Raw genomic sequence first — 13,969 nt, 5'->3', positions numbered from 1 at the left:
AAAAAAAAAAAAAAAAAAAAAAAAAAAAAGAACAATTGCTTCTTAGTGTTGGGCAAGAGTGGAGCATGAGGAAAACACGGTTAATGCTGAATTCAACTTAGAATTGTCTAAGGTTTGGAATTAGCCATTAATATGACACTCATTAGGGACTGCTTACCTGAGATGTCAAATGTAAAACACTGTGGTATCGGCTACAACATGCACTCAGTTTGTGATAACTGGCTGACCTTAATCTTGTAACTCAGGAAAGAAGCCACTTGCAGTTGAGTGTGACCTAAGGGAATAAGGAGGTCCTCTCTTCCTCTTCTCACAACCAACCCCAGGCATCCAATGTCACTCAGAGCTCTCTGCCACCTCCTTCATGACCAGGTGGTCTCCAAGGGCTCCCTACTGGTCTCCCATTGTGCGCAGCTGAAGCAGGCAATGAACAGAAGCATCTACGGTGAGGAGACAGCTATGCATGGGGGTGTTTATGATTAAACTTCCAAACAGAACTTGAGACACAGGCAGTTTGGGGGTGGCCACATGGTTCCTCAAAGGAGTTCGGGTATGAGTTCAAAGTGAAAAAAGTAGGCTTACTTGAAACTCACCTTGGAAAAACAGTACTTTAAAAAGAGACAACTTTAAGGGGACCTTGTCTATGACAAGAATTTCGGGGCCATTCTGGTGGAGGCACAAAGTAAGTGGCTTGTGTTTTCTCAAGAGGCGGGAAGAAGGGCGCTTGGGGTGAGTGTGGCACACAACCCACAAACACACCTCCACATGGCTTTGGTACTTTGAACTAGGTGTGGCAGATGTGGTTGTTCCAGTGAAGTCATATCTCACACCGTTTTATGGGAAGAATTATATGCTTTGGTGGGACGTACACATTTTGGGATTCAGAAGTTATAAACAGTGAGGGTTTATTGTACCATCTTACTTCCTGTCTCTTAAGCCCTTAGAACAATAACAATTCTATTTTTCTTTGCTTCTTGATTTGATTCCACATGGGACATTTATATCCAAGAGGAAAGCAGCTATTCTGTAAATGAATTTTATCTGATAATAAAAGGCAGTTTACAAGACTGAATGGCCAATCACTCTACTTCCAGTTTTCTCTCATATTCAATTTCACTTTTAAGTGCTACATTTTCAGCACATTCCTTCTAAAAGCCTCAGCATGTGGCTTTCATCATGTTACTTTCCATCTCCAGCAGCCCCTGCGACTACTGGACCAGGGCCAGCCTCACCTGCTGTCTACCCAAGGCCCTCCGCAGTCTGGCTCTGCCCCATCTTCTAGCTGTTTCGTCCCCTATTTCTCCAAGAGAACATGAGACCTCAGTGGTGTGCTCAGGCTCACCTCAACACACCTTGTGCTTTCCGGTCTCTTTCTCCGCTAAGCTTCTATGCTCGCCCCACCTAAACGCCCATGCCTACTGTCCAGCCTCAGTGTGGCGTACCACCGGGACGTCACTGCTGTTCCCAGGACTGATGCCTGCGCCAGCTTGGCTGAAAGCTGCTACATTTACTCACTCCCCATGTACAGCTAATCAGCCTAAGACTGAAAATGGCAGGGACTGCTATTGCTGTTCTGAGAATGCCAGAGCTCGGGGATCTTGGCCTCCAGCATGAGTCAGTCGTATAGAATGTTAGATAGAGGTTAACACGTTAATTTTTTTCTCCAAAAAAATAAAACATAAAGACATTTTAACTTTTGAACATATACCATATAAGGCCTCTTATATTATTCTGTGGAAATTGATACCGCCAAATGGCCTGGACTGGGTGTAGGTTTCTGTGACACCCATTTTCACTGACAACCCTGGGAACAAAAAGGAGCTAGTTGACTTAGCCCACAGGCCACTGCCGATCCTGTCTCCACCACCATAATTCGGTATAGTATTAGAGTGACAATGACAATGACTGTATTCTTAAACTTGGAGATGTGGCTCTGAATGTCAGCAACTCCTAGAGTAATTACTCTTCCAAGATGAGGATTTAATGGACTGTTTTGTGCCTGGTGGACCAGAACTTCAACCGGCAACAGCTGCAGGGAGAAGTGCCTGCATTCTCAGGAATATCCCTTGCACGCCAGTGCTAAGCTCGGCGCTGGCATTCTGTGTTGAGGTGGGTGAAATTGTGGGTGACCTTTGCCCGTCTGTAGGCACCATCTGGCTATAGGTAGGCTGGGTGTTACTGAAGCTCTTGGCACCAAAGTCCTATCCAAGACAGGGTCCAGGAGCACATCCAGGATAGAGATGGCAGCTCGGGAGGCTGACTCGCAGTTGTACCCAGAGCCTTGCTTCATGAGCTGTTCCCTGGTCTAAAGCTTTTCTCTGCAGCTGTTACACGTCCAGCACACTTTTACTCTTGCTCATTCACAGAAGTCTTTCCCTTTTCTCAAATGTCAATGACTTAATTCTTACAAATATATGGCACCACTACCCTGGTGTTGTTAACACTGTCCTTGATATTGCTAACCTAGAGCTAAATATAAAGTTAATTTATCCAAATGTAGAATTACCGAGTTCTGTTCCCTTGACTCCGGGAGGTGTATTTGTAGGGGGCATACTCAAGCACGTGCCTTTTAACACAGAGTGGAGGTTCAAGTAAACTGCAGAGGGCGGCTGAGCTGGGTACAAAGAGTTTGGATCAGAGCCACCATCTACTTTCACTGTCCCTGACAGTCTGAAGACCCAACCCCCACTTTCTCTCTTCCTACACACTATGTTAACTTACTTGTCCAACTGTATGTTGAATGCCTATTGTACGTTCATTGAGATGTGTTTAATATGCCAAAATGAGTACTCATGGAGTTATTATGAGGGAGACAAATGTAATTAAGATAAAACTGTTAAGTGCAATTATAGAAGAGTGTGCAAGAGTCTGCGGGAGCCCCATGAACGAATAAATTCATAGGAAATTTTACTGAGGATCTTGACAAAGAAGGGTTATGTAAAAGGCACCAAGGACATGAACAAAGAGAATGACACTTGGGTCTGGAAGCTTAGATAATGAGACAAATGCTGACAGTGTTTAGCAAACAGAAACTCAGAACAGGGACTGGGAGAAATGAAAGAGTTCAGTTTAGCAAATACTGTTTGAGCTTGATTTTTGTGCCAGTGGGTAGATTTTGAAGTTATGGTGGTATTGAGATCCCAGATGAGAAGTAAAGAAGGTTGAACCTCCAAGGGAGGGCAGAGGAGGAGAAAAACAAGTGACCCCATCTTACTGCTCAACGGAGCAGGGCCATGACCAGATGGAGTCACGGGAGCCAAAGGAGGGTGGACTGCAGAAAGATGGAGGTTGGTCAGCCTCAAAAAGGGCTGCAAGAGGGTCACAGTAGCTGACAGACAGCAGGTCACTGGTCAGCTTAGCGAATGAGGCTTGAGGCACAGGTGGGGAATGGACAGTAGATTCCAGAGAGCAAAAGCTACAGTGGGAGGTGAGACCACTCAGTAAGCCGATCACTTTTCTGGAATTGGCTAGAAAGGAAAGGGTGGAAGCAGTGGTTAGAAAGGATACTGGATTGGAAGAAGCCTGCTTACTAAAGAAAAAGCATTGTTTAATTTGGAATACACTTGAAAAGTGTGCCTGGGTGTGTACATGCATGTGCATAGCTTGGGGGTGAAGTCACACACATTCCTGGGACCCTGTGCTCAACTTCAAGCGGATGGACGAGAGAACACCCGGTTCCCACTGTGCTCTGCCTCTGTGAATGCCATCACTGGTGACAAAAGGCTAGAAAAGTAATTAGTGGTAGCTTTTCATTATTGGATGAAAAGATGCAGTGCACCCAAGAGAACCTACAATTGCAGAGAGCTTCAGGTCTCTGAGCGAGGACGGTCAACAAGAAGTCAAAACTGACTCCAATCCTTGGTTAAAATCAAACATGTCTTGGAATGGGACTACTTTCTTGACATTCAGAAGATGGTGTGGAAAGTTTCACTGGGTTTCCTGCCTCCAGGAATGGGCATCTACTTTCCCCTTCCCCTTTCTTCTCCATCAAGTCTGTTTAGTTGGGAGGGGCTTCGGCAAAGGGTAAAGGACCAATAATCTGTGAAAAATAGAAAAGGTCTTTTCCTTACATAGCCACATGTGGAAAATAATGCATGAGCTGGGTGTGGTGGTGCACGCCTATAATCTCAGCACTCAGGAGGCTGAGGCATGATGATCTCTGCAAGTTCAAAGCCAGCCTGAACTACTCAGTGAGACCTTGTTTCCAAAAAAAAAAAGCATGAAACTTTTTCCTTTTTGCAGTAATGGGGATTGAACCCAAGTCTCATGCATGCTAAACAAACATTCTAGGGAGCTACACTTTCAGCCCATTCATTCATTCATTCATTTGACTGTCTTACTAAGTTACAGGAGTTGGCCTTGGACTTTGGATCTTTCTTCCTCAGCCTCCCAAGTAGCTGAAATTACAGGTGTGTGCCACCATACCCAGCAAAAATTTGTTAACGGCACTAACTGCAGTACTATGTGACTAGAAAACAGGTTAGGAAATAGAGATGTTTGTGGAACAAAATTCAAACACTTGCAATTGGACTATTTATATATTTTACCTACGAACTGATTTCTGTTACATATTTCTGACATTTCTGATTTATTTCAAACCCACAGCAAGTGTTTGTGAAATAGTATAGTATGGGTTTTTTGGGGGGCATGACAGGATATCTTGGAAAGCCCGTATTTCCTGGCATTTTGTAACTCCTTCCTTCTCTTATAGAGAAGAGACAACAATTCACACCCTTTGGCAACTGAGCAATGAGACAGTGTGAGAAGAGTAAACAGAACCCTGTGCTGTCCCGCAGACTTCAGATATACTTTTGGGAAAAGAAATCATTTTTGTAGCAGTCCGTGTTCAAGTCTTACACAGAAGACAGTGAATCTGGAGACACCCACTGGTGGAGGCCATACACTACCTAACAGTTTAGTCTAAGTTAAATGTGCTGCACACACCTGGGAGTGCGGTACCTCTTTCATCAAAGATCATACTGCTTGGGACTACGAGCAAGCACTAAAAAGATTTTGGAATATTTAGTTGGGGTGAGGATCATTTTGTTTCTTTATTGACAATGATTCAGAAAATTTGTATGCTACATGTGAGCTTGAATTAAAATTGGACTCACCTTTATTTTGAGTTTTCTTCCCTAAAAAAGCCAAAATCATGATTATGTTGGCAACGCAAAGAAAGTAGTTTTGCAACCACTCTTCCTTGGACTTCGTAACTTTGTCTTTTCAGCATGCTCTCTGCCCTGTGTTTTACATTTCTTCCCACACTCCCACTCCCAGATAACAAAATCATTACAGCCTTAAGAAATCTTATTTATAAAGAGGCTTTTATACAAAGAGTTCATAACCCTGTCACATAGCCATCAGTGGATATTTTCAGCCAAACAGAAATTAAAGTCCACAATAAAAAAGTGTCAATAAATGAAACTATTTGAAAATTACTTCATAAGACCAAGTGTAATTTATAGTCAAAATCCTGACTGTTAAATGGGTTTCTTTCTTTTTTTTTTCCTTCCAGTTTGAAACACTGATATTAAGGACCTCAGATAGACCTTTCTCTGAAAAGGCTTCCAATGCTCAAGCCTCAGGCGAGGGAGACAGGGCGGGAGGAGGCGGGCACTTACTCATTGGTGGCAAGAAGGGCAAATGGCTCTGAAAAGAGTGACTTGTTTAAATCCTGGGTTCTACCACAGGCTCAGGAGGAAGGATATGCCCTGGGGCCCAGAATAAAGACCTTCTCTAGCAAAGAATATAATGCCTGACAGTACAGAACCTTCCCAGTAGAAAATAAGATTTTATATAAATGATACCTCACAGTGCAGATCTGAAACAAGATGTAGCCAACACAGTATTATAGTTATCTTTCTTAATATTCTAGTCAATGAAATTTCCAGTGGACATAGAAAAAAACAGTCTTGGCTAAGAAAGCTTCATTTATAAAAACAGCCTTCTGGATACAGAAGGCAAATAAGTTTTGAAGTTACCAAAACACAATAATAATTTAGTCCTTACTTCAATGAACAAATGGGAATGTAGGTATGGCTTGTTTACAGAGTACTTCTCCATAGTTGCAATTAAAATTAATTAAATGTCAAATGCCCTAAGAGACCTCATTAATTAGTAGACTCCTGAGTGAATGCTTTTGTGGAGCAGTGAATGACTGTTTCTATACTTTTTAATTGTATGTGATGCTAAGGACAGTACCCAGAGTCTCTGACACTAGGCAAACGCTCTACCACCGAGCTACACCCCAGTTTCTGCTTCCCTATTAATACTTTCAGTTCTTCAACTTGAAATTAATACATCAGATTCATTTAAGAAAGTCTGCCTCATAATGCATTTTTAAATATTAATATTTGATAGAGGGAGAAACACCCAAAGCCAATATGAAATAAAAATTCAGAACAGAATCAATTTTCATAGCCACTTCCCTCAGTTTATCAACAAACACTTTCACAGAACTTTCTTAATTTAGACAGTCATGTGAAGCCCTAACTCTTGGGTGGACACGTCCAGGGTTACAAGACCTACGGTACCATGGCCTGGCCTCCTGACATCTGAAGGAAGGAGACATTTATCCCTATGAAAGCAACTCTCAGCTTTGATATTGCTCACAGGTTTTCCCAGGAAAGTTAGTTTCTTGATGAAGCCTGTGAGGCATGTGCAGTGTTCACAGACACCCTAAGGTTCTTCAAACCCTGTCATTCCTTCTGACTTATGATGATTCCAACGTTTATGGCGACTCCACAGTGAGGTAACTATATGACACCTACCCTATCAATGCAATATTTTGGAAGTTCAATTCCAACAACGTTCCGTATAAAAAATCAGTTATGTTTTTGTGAAATCTAGCAAATATGAAAGTCTCACTCATATTGTGACACAGATGGGGATGTGAGGACAAGTGGGCTGTCCAGTGTCAGCGCTGCCTCTGGGATCTGCCATGGAGGTCACGTCCATCTCTGACTGCTTCCTGACTGACACTGAGGGGCTACATCACTTCCTCTCTCCATCCCTTAGTCAAGGAAGCAGAGGGGGAAAACCCCTCTAAAAATTACTCTGGCTTTAATATAGGAACCCATCCTGTATTAAATTACTGCTACTCTCTATTCTGAATGCTTACCAAGTGGCAGGGAAAAGCGCCAAGTACTTTGTATAATACAATAATGCAATGAAGAATTATTATCCCCACAGGAACTGACTCAGGGAAGCTAAAGACTGCTCAAGGTATGAAGCCACTATGGGCCTCTAAAGATCATCCGGTAGTGTAGCGGGTACCTTCTCTCTCAGCGCAATTCCACTGGGTGGGGGATGAAGTCTCCAGGATGCTTCATTTTCTCCCATTTCCCTCTCTTCAGCCTGTCAGAGGCAGATTCAGACACTTCAACTTAGAGCTGAATCAGTGTTTTCACCCACCCACTGGACTAGGCCCAGGCAATCCGGCATCAAATTCATTAAGTCTTATTTTTCTCAAACACCAAAAAACACTGTGGCTCATTAAAGGGACTTCATTTAGGATGAACTTTCAGCCTCATCGCGATGAATCCATGCTACTGAATCATCTACATCTTAGTTCCTACACTGTTTCCCATAAGCCTCGGGGCCTCCTTGTCTAACACAAATTCATCAACTCTGCAGTACAGTGGTTCACAACTGAGAGCTCCTTTTATGGTTTTTTTTGCACCAACCTCAGAGATTACTGCCACACCAACAATCAACCAAGACTGGATGCATTTTTTCCTACTACCAAGGACAGATAGAAGGCATTGATCCCTGGGGTGTGGGGGTCCCCAGGTAGGGTACCCACTGTCCAAATACCTTTAGAAGAGTTGTGACCTATAGTTTCAATAACCATTTATAATTCACTGTATAAACCAGAGCAGTCTGGGAGTAGTTTCATTGATAGAATGTTATGCAATATAAACTGTTTCCATCATTGTTCTCCAAAATCACATTACCCTAGTCTTGAAGACTGTCAGTTGCAGGGTGTATCTGAGTAAATATTTTAGACATATCAGCCAGTTCTCAGATACTGAGATGGTGAACAGAGGCCTACAATGCTATAAAATGGAGGATGAGTTTAGAATAAGTGCCTAGATCAACAAAGATAACCCACTTCAGAGGGACTGTCAAGTCGCCCTAGTCTGGGGGCCCCTTGCAAAATCTTAAAGTGACAATGCCACACTCCGTGGGCATGTTCCTCAGTTTGGGCCCCACTGCCAACAGCAGCTGCGTCCTTTCTACCTCTGGAATCAGCAACTGCTTGCTTTTTCTTGGGATATTCTCATTTTGAAAATAACAGCTTCTCATACCCTAGAGACGTGAGTGACAATGCTTTACTTAAATAAGTGTATTAAATGCAAGGTACATGAACAAAGTCAATCACCAGTGGTAACTCCATCCCTCCGCCGCTGAGGGCTTTGTTGGTTCCCTAGCCCAGGCTTGTCAGGTAGGACGTGGGCAGGTGAGTGCTCTCAACTGTCAACATGATGCTGCCAGGGACAAAGCATAATGCAAGAAGCAGCATGTAGATCATTCAAGGGGAGGGGAAGATTTATTCTCACTTTCATGGAAGGAAGCAAAGACCCTCAAAATCTGCTGGAGAGAGGGCATAAACACGTCACAGCTTAGGACAAAGGAGCTGAAGGCAAAGCATGAAAGAATCAGAAGAAAAGGAAGAGGCACTATGCATGGCAATGCAGCTGCTGCACCTCCAGGCCTTCACATGTCTGGGTAAGGGAACTGTCCCTTCGCCCAGTGCCAGCTTTAGGTTCCTGACTGTGAAAGACACCTGCTCTGTGATACCTCCATCGCACCAGCACCTTCATTTCACAGGTTGTAGTGAGAGTTGTCATCTTCCCATATGGTGCCCTGCTGGCCTCACTGGACAGCTCAGCGACACCTTTTATTGTCCAGTGAATTGGCTGTTGGACATACGGCCCATCTCTCTCCCTGAACTCCCTCCACTCTATCGAGGCAGGACTTTTATTTAATTCTGTGGAAGTGCTTTAATTTATGCCCCATTTAAGTACCCTTTTGAAAATTATAAGCCAAAGCCACATCTAACAATTAGGACATTCTCTGGTTCCCACACACATCCTAAAAATGGAAAATTCATTTCATGGCCATAGAAACGAGAAATGGCTTCATTTAAAATGCCTAAATTTTTCTTTAAAAGTAAATTAAATGATTTCAGGTGTTTATAAAAAATCTTTGCGTTTATAGTATTTTATAAACACTGGGCAGGCTCTGAAAAGATTCTCTCACATCATAAGAAATTACAGCTTTTTTTCCTTTTTTTCCCTATGAAATTTGCTTTTAGTTTCCAATTGAACTCTAGTGTTTTTCTTTGAGTACCAAGGTTAAGATCAGACTTCTTAATATTTATGTCTTACTCATCTTTCATCAGCCACAGAGAAAATAAGTGATGCTGGTTCCCTACCTCTAGACTCGGCTACATTACCCTGGTGTGACCACCGTGGATAAATACATCAGTCAGTCAACAAACACGCGATCCACAATGTGCCAGGCAGGAACAAAATACAATAGGAAAAGCTCGTGGAGTCATGTTTCCAAAACACATCAAGGCCCCAACTTCAAGCAAAATCAGACAGATGAGTCCTGACGCCATTAAAGGGGCCTACAGTGCTTGCTGGGAAGGCTGTACACTCACTTTTTACTTGTAGCCTGGGAGCCGCTGACATGAACATAAAGACCATAGACCTTGATTTCACCATGAACTCCCCAAATAGTCCACGACCTTATGGAATACAGGGCTCTCTGCTCTTGTGCCAGAGAAAATCATGTAAGGAGCTTGGGAGAGTCCAGAAGTGTGGTTGAAGGGCAGCCAGAGGTGGATCCTCTGTCGGGAAAGCTTTGTGGCAATGAGGGCTCTTCAATGGCAGCGGAGCAGGGCCTGACACTCTGAGCTGTCCACGGGCTGGCCTTTCAGTCACTGCTGTCTTGTATGCACCCTATCCAGCCCTAACCACCCTGACCCAACAGAATTTGTTTTTCCCCATGGTGCTTATGTAACTCCAGCCCCTGCGCTTTTTCTCATGCCTCACCTGGAATGGTCTTTGCTCTCATCTCTCTGCTCTTCCAACTCACCTATATTCTCTAAACTCTTTAAAACGTGCTAATCCCTAGGAAGGCTTCTGTATTCATTCTTAACTAGAAGTTTCTTTGCCCTCATAATTCCAGCACACATTGTATCAGCATTACTTTTTATTACTTTTTGTACATGAAGCTTGCTAGGTTAGGAGCCCAACTGCTAAGGTACATCCTTAGCCTTTACTTTTTGAGACAAGGTCTTGCTCAGTTGCCCAGGATGCCTCAAACTTGCAATCTTTCTGCTTTAGGCATCTATGTAGCTGGGATTCCAGGTATGTGCCATTGTTCCTGGCTGCTTTTCTCATTTTGAGCTTTATAGCAGTCTTTTCATCTGTAACCTTTCCTATGGAAGGTACTAGGGCCCAGAAGCCCCATCTTACTGATGATTGTCTTTCTAGCATCTAGTCCAGTAATCCCCTGGTTTTGAAACTGTGTTCTGCACATCCTGAGACCACTGGTTGGGAGAAGACAGTGGGCAGGGGGCACCCAGAGACTACCCTGCTGCAACCTGTGCTCTGGGCAGGTAGTTGTTTTATTTGTTTTTTTGAGACAGGGTCTCACTATGTAGTTGAGCATGACCTAGAACTCACTATGTAGCCCAGGCTGGTCTCGAAATCACAGTGATCCTCCTGCCTCAGCTTCCTGCATGCTGGGATTACAGGTGTGTGCCACCATGCCCAGCCAGGCAGGTGGGTTTTGATTCTAATTGTTCTCATATATTGTGACTCACGTAAGATTTTTTTAAAAAAGGATTCTGTTAGAGATAGAAAAAGGGAACTGCTATAATAGAGATTGTCAAATATATGAACAGAATTACATCTATCTGCCTTCAGATATAATGAAATTTAATGATCAAAAATGAGCAGCAAAGGTTCAGAGTGGACACCAATCAAAGAACACAGAAAAGACAGAGGTTTGTACTGACCTTTTCTGGGTACTGGGGATGGAACTGAAAGACTAGCTTGCTGTACATGAAAAGACAGAGGTTTGTACTGACCTTTTCTGGGTACTGGGGATGGAACTGAAAGACTAGCACTTGCTATACCACTGACCTAGTTCTCCTGTCACTGTACTGATCTTTTCACACTGAACTTTGACCAAAGCCCCATCAAGCTCTGACTGCATTATGTTTAAGGTGTTTAGAAGCCCTGGTACCGAGTTCTGGGGTGCATATGTACCTAAGTGCATGGCATGCTTCTTCAGGGGTACCGGACAGAGATACAAGTGATGCCTCCTGAACCCCTCTGCTCCCCTCCCACACTCAGTATTTGTACTACAGATGCACCTGTTAGGCTCCTCTGTAAACGGTGTGAACACCCACTCGTGCTCAGCTAAGACTCTAGTTTTCCTTGGTTGCACTCTTCCTTCCCTTCTCACGTCCAACGCATCAGTGAACACCACCTCCGAACCAGAGCCCAGAGCAACTCATCTCTCCCTGCTGCCCACTGCCACCAGCAGTTATGGTCTAGGCATTGCCACTGCCTACCTCGGTCACCCCACTGCCTCTCACCTGGCCTCCTAGCGTCTGCTCTCTCCTCCCTATAATGCATTTTTCTAGGCAGCAGCCAAAGTCAGGTTTAAATGTCTCTTGTCAAAAACTCTTGAAAAGAGTTTTTCTATTCTTTTTTTTCCCTTTGGTACCAGGGATGAAACTCAGGACCTTGCGCTTGCAAGGCAGGCACAGTGCCACTGAGCTACATCCCTGGGCCCTCTTCAAAGAGTTTTTCATCCAACAGAGCATACAACTCTCCCTTCTGACTTGGGAAATAATCTAACCAGCATCTATATTCCACACTACAGTAAATAAACCTGTTCATCCTGATAATCTCCAGTCGGGACATTTTCCTTTCTATAAAAAAGTGATGAGCAGGTAAGCAGAGACAGAAAGGTCGAGACCACTCAGACACCGAAGTGACTTACGGCTTCAGATTTGGGAGGCACTGGAGGTGGAGGTAGGGCAATTTCTGAAGACTTCATTGTGGCTCCCAGAGTCCCAGGGATGGGAAGAGGAGAAGTCGCACATTTGGAGCGGACAGAGCCTCTCAAGGGGTCACATCTGCTCTTCTCACTCAGTGAGCGGGTGAGGGGCTGGCGGCTGGGCTTGGCCTCCTCCAGCCACAGCTCCTCATAAGGTAGTTCAGACTTCCCTGGGACGCCCGCAGACTCTTCACCAGCTTCTGGGAAAAGGTAGTCGCTCCCACTGTCACCAGAGTCCTGATAGGGCAGGATGTCGTGAGGAAAGGGAGCCCACTCTCCTCCCAGGTCCCTGCAGCCGTGCAGGTTCACCTCGCTGTTACCATGGAGATTGTTGCCATACACACAGACAGAGAGCCGGTGGAAGGACTGCGTGAGCTCATCGCGGGCATAGCTGAGGGAGTTGGGCACGTGGTTGTGGCCAGAGCACCGGCCCTTCTTGGGGCTTTTGCAGTCCTCATTCCAGTCCGTTTTCACGTCGCGGACCGCCCGGGAATACTCGTCAATGTCAAACTGCTCTTGGCAGATACCCAACCAGTGATGGACCAGGGTTTCAGGCCACACCTCTCCCTTGACCAGGTGCTCCGGGAGGCTGAACTTGGGGACCGTCAAGTGCAAAGGGAAGTGCATGGGGAGGACCTTGTTGTTCCGCAGCACACAGCAAACCACTACGGTCTTGGTCTGGATGTTCACAAACTTGTAGCGGTGCCCCTCTCGGATAAAGTGGAGGTCGTACGGGTTTCGGGGTGGGGGGCTTGGCACAGTCACGTTCACAGGCAGCCTGGTCTTCTCCACGATATTGCGGATGGTGTGCTCACCCTCCTGCATCTGGAGCTCCAGGGGACTCCGCGTGCTAAATCTGCCCTTGCACTGGAACGGAAGGCTGATGCTTTCGTTGGTCCGGTGATTCATGCAAATGAGGCAGGGCATTTTGCCTTTTCCCAGCTTGCTGATTGAATTGAGTTTCCCAATCTTTTTGAAGATCGTGTTGAGCCGGGACTTTTCCTTGAAAGTCTTTGCGTACAGGATTTCCGCCTGTCCCATTAGGGTGAGCTCATCCCCGGTACACAGGGTTATGTTGTAAACTTCAGTGTCCTCGTTGCATTCACCAGAAGCGACCTGCAACGTGATAAGTCAGACGTCAGGTTAGTTTCCTTCAGTTTGTTCCAAGGATCGGGACAGAACTTTCTATCAAGACACAGGAAAATGCTGTGCTTTCTTCAAATATTAAATTTAGATACTCATTCTCTTCTATAATATTTATTTGGTTAATAATAACCACTTTTTGTACAAGATAATATCAGTTTAGACTTCTAAAAATGTCTTTATCTCTCTTCCACATGCAGAATAGTCTATCATTTAGATCATTATACTGGAACATTAACAGTTTCAGTTATAAACAATGTTTTAATGAACACCACTGTAAACATTTTTATCAATTTGTTTTTTGCTTTAGAAATTTTCTAGTTTTACACAATTTTTACAATTTTGAATTAAGAAAAAGGTTTCAAAAATTTTTGTTGCTGCACCGAGGATCAAAACTAGGCCCTCTCCCTGGGCATGGTGGCACAGTCCTGTAATCACAGCACTCAGGAAGCCTTGAGGCAGGAGGATCACCTCAAGTTAGAGTTCAAGGACAGCCTGAACTACATAGTGAGACCCTGTCACACATACAAAAATAAAAACACAAAACAACAACAACAACAAACTAGGGCCTCACAAATGTCGGAGAAGTACATTCCCAGTCCTTGAAATGTTTTATTTCTCCATTTAGGAAATCTTACACAAACTATCCATGTTCATTGGAAGAAATATTAGAAAATACAAATACAAAAGGAAAAATTCAATATATCTTAACACCATGTATAATTTCTGTCAAAATTTTTAT

The 13,969-nt window shown here is 44.1% G+C and overlaps 1 protein-coding gene across 1 annotated transcript in view; it reads right to left on the bottom strand.

Annotated features, from left to right (window-relative positions):
* Positions 1-13,969, bottom strand: part of Garem1 (GRB2 associated regulator of MAPK1 subtype 1) — a 171,281-nt gene that overhangs the window by 6,934 nt on the left and 150,378 nt on the right. Inside the window, exon 5 of the mRNA XM_010641489.2 lies at positions 12,028-13,200. Coding sequence (XP_010639791.1) covers positions 12,028-13,200 — 1,173 coding nt within the window. The remainder of the gene's footprint in view (positions 1-12,027; positions 13,201-13,969) is intronic.

Source organism: Fukomys damarensis, unplaced genomic scaffold (genome assembly GCF_012274545.1).
Source record: "Fukomys damarensis isolate Sample0158 unplaced genomic scaffold, DMR_v1.0_HiC HiC_scaffold_30, whole genome shotgun sequence".
NCBI classification, from domain to species: Eukaryota; Metazoa; Chordata; class Mammalia; order Rodentia; family Bathyergidae; genus Fukomys; species Fukomys damarensis.
This window is presented reverse-complemented; position numbering and strand designations above follow the sequence as displayed.